Source organism: Neodiprion virginianus, chromosome 1 (assembly GCF_021901495.1).
Source record: "Neodiprion virginianus isolate iyNeoVirg1 chromosome 1, iyNeoVirg1.1, whole genome shotgun sequence".
Classification (NCBI taxonomy): domain Eukaryota; kingdom Metazoa; phylum Arthropoda; class Insecta; order Hymenoptera; family Diprionidae; genus Neodiprion; species Neodiprion virginianus.
In genome coordinates this window covers 2,298,406-2,309,410 of record NC_060877.1, presented here as the reverse complement: position 1 = coordinate 2,309,410, position 11,005 = coordinate 2,298,406, and the positions used below count along the sequence as shown (strand labels likewise).

Sequence of the window (11,005 nt, the reverse complement as noted above, 5' to 3'; positions counted from 1 at the left end):
CCGGGGAAAAGTCAGCCGAGCTTTTTCACCCCTGGGTGACAAACAGGACTCGCCCTCCTCCGGCCCTTCGTAGGCTTTTCCTCCTCCCCCTCCACCTCCTCTTCTTCTTATTCCGCTCGCGGTGCTTCCGCAGGTTCCGGTTCCTCCTGCAGTGCGCCTCTTGTAATCTATACCGCACAGAGGCACGCACGCACGCACACCGCACACATCGGCACGCACTTCCAGCGTCCGTTTATCACGACCACCGGTATCGACTCCTCCAGGCGTGTCGAGACGTATTCTCCTCAGTCCCGGCGACGGACACTGCGCCCTACGATGTATAAGCCGTCTTACCGCAGCTTAAACGCAAAGCGCGATAACCACGCCAAGCTCCGTCCGTCGACGTCGAGTTCTCGCTCGCGAATGACCCGACGACTGGTTCCGGAAAACCCGCATGCGCGACGCTAACCGACGCTTACCGGAGCCCGTCGTAGAAACGGACGGGTTGCGCCACCGCGAAGCGCTGACAGGAATCGCGGTAAATTTCCTTTCGGCAGGTGGAAAGGTTCGAGGGTTCAATTTGAGGGTTGTTTCGCTCCCGCCGCCGGAAGGAACGATTCTCATCCCGAGCTACGACGCGTCGATCACCAACGGGATCTCTACTCCTTGCACAACTGCAGATCCACTTTCGCAAACTGTTCCCGAGAGGATGTTCAGATATGTGCGGAGTCACAGTTTTCCTTTTTATCATCCGCAGTGTTTCAATATTCTTTGATTAATCGATCCTTTTCCTCTCCAACCCCGCACTGCCTCTTTGCGCAACATATTATACGACAATCTTATCGAGGAATCGAAAACTTCACATTTTGCCACGTTTTGCGTCGTAGATGAAAAACACAACGAATTGTACAGTGAAGGTTATTGACCAAACTGTTTTACAGATAAATTACTTTTCGTACATTCATACATGAATTTTTCTTTGATTTGCATTCCATTTATTCCACACGGCAGAGAAACTGCAATGTTAGCGTTTCTTTTTCTCCTCTGAGACAGTATAATAGAAAGGATATACCAAGTAAACAGGCAGCCAGTAATTAGGCCATAACAATTTATTATTATCATTATTATCATCATCATATGTATCGTTATTATTATCATTATTTTTTTTATTTTTTTATTTTTATAGTTGATTGTGGACGGAGCATAAAAGCACGTTCTATTATAAAGGAATAATACTTGATTTTCATAATGCGTATTGCACGATATTATTAAACTACTAATTATTACATAAATAATACCACGTCGCATATACCTCTATAGTGTATGTATAACTAGATGCAGAGTATATATATCCGAGCCTCAATTTATGGAATACTATAATTGTATAATGTGACAATGAGAATTACAATAAAGAAAAATTAAAGGAACGATATACTCATGGATTGTTAATTGAACTTAAAATCAAGTATCATGAAGCGCTGGTTCGTCTAAAAACCATGACCTTAAAACAAAAATAAAACATTATACACCGATATGCCGGACGGTAAATAAAAATAGGGAGCTGCTATAATTTACCGCGGTACTAAAAAGCAAAAAAGCCTACGCGAGCTGCAGTCAAAGTAATTTTAAAAACATCCTGGTCCACGTTAGTTAACAATAAGATGTGACATTACTTTATTTTTCTTTCAATTTTTCTTTTGTTTTTTTTTTTTTTTTTCTTTTTTCTTGCAAATGTTTATTTAAGCGCTGCTGTAATAACTGAGCGACCGTAAATCAATTCGTCTTTAATTCCGTCACCATCCGAATAATATATTTTCTACTTGTTGTCAGGCGACAAACGTTTTATAAACGTTGAAATTAATTTAAAGGAATTTTAAATGAATTAAAAACAATAATACATTGATGTAACGAGTTATCTACAACACCCATCGAATCTTACGCACTAAAGTAAAATTCACATACTGTGCGTTAATATTTGGTGAATTTTGCATTACTATTTCACGTATATTGCTCCACATCCGAGACATTATTACCAATAAGTGTTTGATTAATTATTCGACTATCGAATTGTTGGTCTCATATCCCAACAAAATTTTAGCTGAAATGGAAAAATTAAGTCACGAGTGTGCGAATGTAAAAGTTTTAAAACAACACAAACTTAGCTGATTATAAATATCTTGATTGTACATCTTTTGAGAGATAATAATTTTTTAAACAATCATTTTCACTACATGGGAAATATTGCTCCGGTAAAGAGTTCAATTGTAATTAGACTATAAATGAGTATGAACTGATTGATTAATAAAACTGTATAGAATTAAATTCACGCGACTTTAGGCACTAAAAATTTACCACAGACTCAGCCCTGAGCCGGTGACAAGTAATGAAAACTATTTAGGGAAAAGAAAACAAAAAAAAGTGATCTTATTTGTGTTATCTTATCTTACATCGCGTGTAACGATTCTTGAATGAGAAACGTATGTAAAGTGTAAATGTTTGGACAGTAATACTGACGCACTGAAATCGTGACATTCTCGAGTACAATCATGGAAAAGCTGTATAATCGCACGTGTATAATTCCTATAGCTAATAAAACCGCATTAAATTAAAAAGTAACCAATGTTGAAATAAGAATAAATGGAATGTAGTTTTGAAATGGTGTTAAAATCGACGCACCGCTGGCGTACATGATCCCTTCGTCTTTGCGGGTTACGGTGAGTGAAATTATCCCAGTCCATGATCTTCGAAAAATCCTTGCGGTGTCTCCTCCTGGAACAGAATAATAAAAGGCTGGATGAACATTATGATAAACCCGTGACGTCGTTACGATACTATACGAAATATGAATAGGGATCAATTATTTTGATGCTGCAGATCATGACACAAGCGATCAACTAGTATGGAGTACAAGATATATTAATAAACATACACGTACCTAGTTTGTAACAAGTTATCTTCTCGATGCAGCTTCAAATGATGAACTGAACCCTTTTCATATAATCAGACATAGGTATTTTGTTATCGTACACGCGCAATTTCACCAAGCGTACACAGAAAACATTTTTTAATTTTAATTTTTAAACGTCATTATCGTTCATATATAATGTAACATACAGTGCACCTATGGGATAATCTCATTTTTTTCAATCGTTGTTTCATCGTTTCGAACCAGCATACACAATTAAGGATCAAGAATTTACAGATCTACATTCGTACAGTTGTTTTCTTTAGAAGCGCAAATACGTGTTGTAAATATGTTGTTGATTTTTATTACATTCTATCGGCATGAACAGTAGTCTCGATATTATTTTCCGCCTTAAATCCGTCGCCTTTACACACAAAAAATAATTCACACTGTTCGATTCGTTGAGTGAAAATTGATAAATTTTCAGTTAGCGACAATTATGAAGAAAATACACAGGGTTAGTCGAACACAGAACCAATTTTTGTTAACATTCTCTTACACAACTTGTTTAAAAACATTTCATATTTATATATTTAAAGAAGAACTCAGAGAGCGTGCATATATGAACAGTATGTTATATAATAAAGAATGTTAGCATCATTGCTTCGTTATTTGGTTACACAGAGTACATTGTACAAACAAATAAGATATGAGATATACCTTTATTTAGTATATATACTGAAAAGTGTTCTTTTTTTTTCTTGCTCTTGTTTAACATTAAAAATTGACATGGGTATTTATCTAATTTTAGGGTACATCGATATAGTATTTTATAAAACTTTCTCCTCACTGTACACAGCTATCAGTAGTTCCGAATGACAACGTCGATTAGTGGCATTTTCTCTTTCTTTCTTTTTCTCTTTCTTCCGTTCTTATCATTATTATAAAAAAACTTATATCGTACGCCGTTTGTAAATATGGCAATTGCGAAGATTTTATTGTACGAATTAAAAATTAGCCCTCATCTTGTGTCTGAGTTAAAAATGTAAGATTTTTCACGATAACTTATGTACGTTTCGATGCTCTGCAACAGTAGCAGAGAAGTTTACAGGTATAAGTGCGTTAATCAATAACGAATCTATACACACGGTATATTGTTCGTTTGAAAAAAAAAAGGAAAAAAACACTCAGTATACATTATAGATCAATAAAAATACTAAATCTATTTTCACTTGTAACAATTAATACGTGATCCTTTTCACGACAGGTCTTTTATAACTCTTATTTCGATACAATCGCTTCATAATAATGGAAATTGTAATTATTATATTATTGTTATTAAGTACATATTATTATTAAAAGAAAAAACAAAAGAAAAAAAAAACAATAAAAGAAAAAAAATATAGCAAATTACAGATGATAAATCGACGTTAGTCGGCAAAGGTAACAAGAAATCTCAAGTGTTGTATTATATATCATATAAATCGAGATGAACGATGGCGCATCACGCAGGCGAAGTTTCGGCTGGCTGTTTTGACGGTCGTCACTTCCACTTTTTTTTGGCAACGAAGAACACACAAGAGTAGACTTCGCCTATAAAAGCCCTATTTCCCGCAGAGCACCTTCAACAGCTTCATCCTTCCACAAACAAACAAACACCTAACTAATTTCTATATATGCGCGGTTTGACCATATCCTTAGGTAAGTGTGTTATTTTTTTTTTTCTTTCTTTCTTTCTTTTCTTATCCAAGATCTACACACATGACGATAATCGTTGGACAGAGAAAAATGTCAATATGGAAACAAAGTCGTCGAACTTTCGAAAAAATATAATTTTTAAATAAATCAAGGAACGAGCATGTAGATCAACAACTTGTTTTGGAATTAGTTGAGTGATATATAGTGGTTCAAAGATACTATTCATTAATTTAATTCAGGTTATGCATTAATTTAAAATGCAGAATATATATTGTGGATTATGTATTAAGTATTCGTAATAAGTTGATGAGATACTGCTGTAGGATTTTAACGTTAAAATTGTAGTTCAACTGCAAATATTAATATCCCTAGTGTTCGAAACACCTTTTTGATGCGAATGGCCGAATGTTTATGTACATTGTTTAATAACCATAATAACATTAGTAGTAATAGTAATAATAATAATAATAATAATAATAATAATAATAATAACAATAACAAGAACAAGAACAACAATAAAATAGTAACGAATCACAATAACAATAATCATATAAAAATGCAAAAAAACAACGGCGAAGCTCAATTTTGTGCGATAGCGGTATATATAAAAGTATGTTACATGTATAATATTAAAATATAAAAGACACTTTAATCATTTACATACAAGGATAATTCTTATAGAATTTTCATATCATTCATCTTTATGTTGCAACGCGGCATATTGTTTCCCAACATACGTCACGCGTAATGTTTATTATTGGAAACCAACAGGCAAATTGTTATTCTTGCGGTTTTTCTTGGTTATTTCGTATAAGAAATCGTGCAGATGTCTGAATGACGACATATTCTCTGTATTTTGTTACGAAATAAGTAGGACGATATGCGTTTTTTCAAGGAAATCCAAGGTTTGATCGTACTGTTTACGAAACGGGAGTAACGGATAAAAATTTATAATTTACTTTCGAATTATTTACTCAATATATTCATCTAAAATTTCTTATATACGTAATTAAACGTATGTTTTAGATGCACGATTTCTAATAAACAAATTCAATACGCATCCTATATACGTTACTTATCAATACCGTGAGATTGTGTAAATTGTAAATATATCAAAGCATACGCACGATTGGTAAATATTCATTTATTAAAAATTAGAAACAAAGGATTATTACATCGTAAAACATCCCATTAACGTATTGTATATACAGCAGCATTTCTATGGCCAGAAAATCAAAACATTCTAATTAAATTGAAATTCGTAGTTGAATGTGACTTGTTTCACCGTCAAATATACCAGTTTATTAAATATAATTTCGGTTTTTTTTTTGTTTTTTTTTTTTTTAAACGCTCACACGGATATTATTCTCAAGTCGGTCGGTACAAATGTATTAAATATGTATTACGCATTCCGGCAATGTTATCATTCGTTTTTGTAATTATTTGTTCACTCGTTTTACAACCACTAAAAGTGCAAGTGGTAATAGTTAGCGTTTTAAGTAGAAATTTCAGTTGCATTTTAACACGCCAAAATATTTAAGGAAAATAAAAAGTCAAAATATATTGCCGAAGATGATTGTAATAATATGTATTGTGTAACTAGAAAATAGAAGCATGTACGATCAGTTTAATTTCAGTTCAATATTTCTAAGGGCAAATTAAGGGCGTGCATGCCAATATACAAAATCTTATCAACCAAATATTTCACGGCTGATAATTGAACATTAAAGCTATAGGATGTGATCTACGCGTTATTGTCAAATTGGTCTAATTTGCGCGGGCACAGACATGCATAAACGTAGACATACATTTCCATTACTAACTGTTTAAGCTACAATGACAAGACGGCGAATTCTTTGGGAGATTCACGTACCGCGAAATGTGGCGAAGGCGACTAACGAGATGTGAGAAAAAAAATATTGATATATACGGAGAGACGAATTCGATCGACTAGAACTTGGAGCTTGGATGGAATTGATAATTCAAAGATGGCAAATCCAAGGCGCTCAATCTTTGCAAATATATACTTAAAAACAAAAGAATCTCCACAACCTATGGCACTATAATAAACAAGAATAAATAAAATGCGCAATAAGTATTAAGCTCGCAAGTAGTGGCAAGATAAGAATCATAATAACTAGCAACGTACATCTATAAAAATGTATAAATAAATAATTATAAAACAAATGTGCAATATATTATTAAGGCATTAATGAAAATTATTATGCTAGGAAACGATAAAGTATTGCATCATAAAAATATTTTTTGGAAATATAAAAGATTTTGCAAAAAATAAAAATAACGAAAGTGAAAAACATCTACTCGCGTTACATGCAAAGCAAATATAGAGAATTCAAAACATACAATAATTGTTGTATTGACGTTAAGTAATTTGGACTTTCATTTAATATGATGAAAGTTGACTATTACTCGCCAAAGTAGATAATCATTTGACCGAGGGCAGTGCATTATACGATATACACCGTCTACTATCAAACAACATTTTCGCTTGCACCCTTAATACTGTTTCATACCGTGTATACAGTGTGATGTGTTACGTAAGCGAATGCTCGACGCATTTTTAAAAAGAAGACAGGCCGATTGTACATCATATAGTCATTACTTTTTTTTCAATATGTGTCGGTACTTAATCATTGTTCGACAATTTGGATTATAAAAAAATTACTGGATAATAATGGCAAACTGCGTTTAAACCGTTTCAGGACAGCAGTCTCAAGATGCTGTGTACAAGAAATATATATAACACTCAATTTATGTTACTTATGTACGATAAGCAGCTAAAGATAATTTTCTTCGAATGGATATTGCCATTAATTTCGAAGACATTTTCATCGCCTGAACATTTTCTTTTCTAGACCTTCACTTTTTTGCATATTTCTCCTATTATGCAGCAGAAATATTTTTTACATGAACATAATTTGTCTGCTTCATTCCATGGGATGATTATTGCTTCATTTTTTTGCCAAAAAGAAAAAAAAATTACGATCATAAATACCTTTGCCTGTCGTTATGACCATGAAAAATACCTTATCATTACGAAAACTTTATATAACTTATAAAAACAGCATATATAAATACAATTTTACCAAACAGAACCGCTATTATGAATGAAAGATGATATTGTTATTGGTTTTCAAAATTCCTTCAATGAATCGTCAACAATCTGATTCATAACAAAGTATTCGAACCTGATTCGAATATGATAAACTTATATTAAAAGTATTTCAAGTGTGAACTGGAACTTCAGTTTTCTCAGTATCTTATCTTTTGTTCACTGCCCTTCTCTCAACGTGAAAAAAGCTATACCTGAATTCGTTATCTAAATTTTTACGCATTTCCTGCATTCATTTATTTACGCATTGTTCTTACTCGATTCGACAAAGACTTCTGTACAAATATTACACTGAAAACCATAGAAATGCCACTTTAAAAATATGAAATATAATATTCAGTACTGTAGACAGCAATGTTTTAGTGCATCAGTAAATAAAAACCCGTTTAAATTAATAGGAGAAAATGTACAAGCTCTCTATACATAAAATACTAAATACAAATTAAATTAGATCAAATATAATGTATCTGTATACATATATATGTTTAGTTTAAACGAGTAATTTTACATTTTGGCATGCCCTCTACGCGCGATAATAAAAACTATATTATATATTTCAATCACAGAGTAACGATTACAGGTATTTAATGGACATGCACGTAAAATATGACGTCACATATTCTTATAAACACATTAAACTATAGCACACTGTAAATGTTATGGCTTCCGGAAAAACTTGTAAATTGTTAATATAATAGTGCAAGAATTGGCTTATCTTCTCCAATCGTAATATACAGTCACGAACCCTATTTGAGATCCGATGTGCTCGATGCACTTTGAATAAATTTTACCCATGCTTGTGCATTACCACTACAAGATGACCGTGTTTGACTGAGAGCCAAAAAAAAGATACAAAAAAAGGAATACATTGCATCATTATTGGCACGTCAAGAGAGTTATTAATCCCATAAATATAGATATAGTAAGCACGTGTAAAACGTGACATCTTTTGTTATTTCTTTGTTCTAATGGTTTTGTATCGTATATTACAATACGTTCTGATATTATGCTTAAAACTTCACATACGGTACGCATAGATCTGGAAGCTAACAGTTTTGTTTTCTTCTCTTTCTCTCTATTTGATCAATATTTGTTAAGCTCTGTACACAATGTTATTATAATAATAGTCTATACCTCGAACGTGCTGTAAATTCGTATGTTAATAATCTTGCTGTTAGAAACGCAACACACAACTACCATAGGATTAGGCGGATATAATGGATTGTTCTAGGTCAGTTATTACATATCGGCAACACGCAACTTGACTACATAATGCTTCTACACTGCAGAAATAGGAATAAAATATGTTTGTACTATTTTGGTTATGCAATAAATATTAAATTTCAATGATATCAATACACAAGTAATTGCAGAATTGTTGAAATAAAAATAAAAATTTGTTTCGCTAACCACGGCGAATGTTCATAATCTTTTTTAGCGGTTCATAAATCTGCATTTACATATACTCTCTAGAACAATCCATGAAAACGGATGTGAACATAAGGAAACATTATCTTGCAACAATGGTAATAAATAAGACAGGTCACAACTCAATGGGTACATCCCCGTGACTAACCTCCTGCAGTAGATCCTGGGCAGCGATAGCCTTCAGTACATTCTTTTTGCTCGTCTCCTGTATCTCCCCACCGACCAAAAGCTCGTCCAATATGAAATAGGCCTTTTCGAAATTGAAGATTATGTCCAACTCGCATACCTGCGCATTATCAATAACCATTAATCTCTACCGCTTTGGTTATAAGGTCAATATTTAATGCCTCAGCTTTTGTGCTGGCAGTTTTACAGATTTTGTAATTATCGATAGCAGATAGTAAAATATGATTGGTGAATTGATGTATACGTAGTACATTACGCAAAATACAAGTCAGCATAACTGTCCGTTTCTTTAAAGAAAGTCTCTAACCTTTGTAATGTTTGAATATTTCAACTTGCAGCTGTGCTGATCGTTGAGATGTACAACAAACAATAAAACTGATCTAATTTTTGAAGAACATCGATACTACTTACACTGCCAAAGTATTTGTCCAACAGTTCAACGTATCGATGAATAATTTCAAGCGTCAGCAATTCATTATCGTTTTGTTCAATGGCACAGCAAAAATAGAGGCTGGCATATCTGAAACCGAAGAGAGATAAAATTGTACTGAAATGGTGAATGGATTTGAAAACGACAAGTAATTTTATATTATTTACGTTAGTATTCTAATAAAGTTATCTTTATGTTAAATTCCGTGGCTTTTAGTAATAGCGAACGATAATTTTTTTTTTAAAGATTCATCCAATCGCTAGATAAACTGTGAAAAGTGGGAGGCAGAATTAACTACAGTTCCATCGTTCAACGTACCTTTTGTACACAACCTTGACATCCTTCCATTCAAGAAAACTAGACATTTTAGGTTTTCGGGCCAATATCGTTGTGATCAATTCGCGAGTTATCTTCTTTTTCAATTTGTCGGGATGAGCCACGTACCATTTTTGTAGTCGTAGCTTACCCTGACGACTGAATAGTAGCATGAACTGCATCTGAGAGAAAGAAAATATAACCGACAATTAGAATACGAAAATTCAGCGTCATAATTGTTGGAGAACAATGGGTGTTAAATACAGAACTTTGCAACGACTACTTACCATATTTTAGAGCGAATCTTTAGTCTCGAGGCCGGAAATTATTCAAGTACGTTAATCCTGGTTAACAAACACCATTTAACGCCACGACTCCGTTTTTATCTTCAATACATCAGCACTATCACTACCACAGACACACCGTACGCACTTTGAAGACTCTCTTCTTATCTTTTTTCACCTGTTCCGTTTTTTTTCGTGCTATCGTACGTATGCATGTACGCTCTCATACGGCGGACCCAAAGACTAAAAACCTCAATTGACGTACACGACCCTGATGAAATTCGTCGATGATCCTACTAATCTGCCATTTTCCAGGTAACATCGGACAAAGAGGAGCCAGGTGGACCCAGCCTCGAATTTTTCGTGTCCCCAATATCGTAGCGCTTTCTGACACGATATAAGTGTTTTACATATCCCTCGTGTCGTGCATCAGTAGTCTTATCCACTGCCAGTATAAACCAAACAGGCAAACATACATAGATCGATTGTCGACATGAGCTCTTAAAACTTATTTCGTGTTAGAGGGCGCTGCTACTTAAGGCGATCCAATCACGCACGCGAGCATTAGGACTCAGTAGTGATCACTGATCTCTATTCTAACTGGATGGCTGACTAGTGATTAGCATTCTCGGCAGAGTCGGTTAGAA

General features: G+C 34.0%; 1 protein-coding gene across 3 annotated transcripts; it reads right to left on the bottom strand.

Moving 5' to 3' along the window:
• Positions 1–1,621: 1,621 nt before the first annotated feature.
• On the bottom strand, positions 1,622–10,916 carry LOC124296817 (AP-1 complex subunit sigma-2). 3 transcript variants are annotated; one of them, XM_046747215.1, is made up of 5 exons: positions 10,362–10,916; positions 10,078–10,256; positions 9,741–9,849; positions 9,292–9,429; positions 1,622–2,769 (listed from the first exon to the last, which is right to left on the bottom strand). In XM_046747215.1, exons 1-5 carry the CDS (start codon positions 10,362–10,364, stop codon positions 2,704–2,706), a joined length of 495 nt encoding a protein of 164 aa, XP_046603171.1. In that variant the 5' UTR covers positions 10,365–10,916; the 3' UTR covers positions 1,622–2,703. The 3 variants fall into 3 exon arrangements, with proteins under 3 accessions (XP_046603171.1, XP_046603172.1, XP_046603173.1); XM_046747216.1 differs by having other exon boundaries at positions 1,622–2,748; positions 10,362–10,903; XM_046747217.1 differs by lacking the exon at positions 1,622–2,769 and adding an exon at positions 4,276–4,522 and having other exon boundaries at positions 10,362–10,910.
• Between the last annotated feature and the right edge of the window lie 89 nt (positions 10,917–11,005).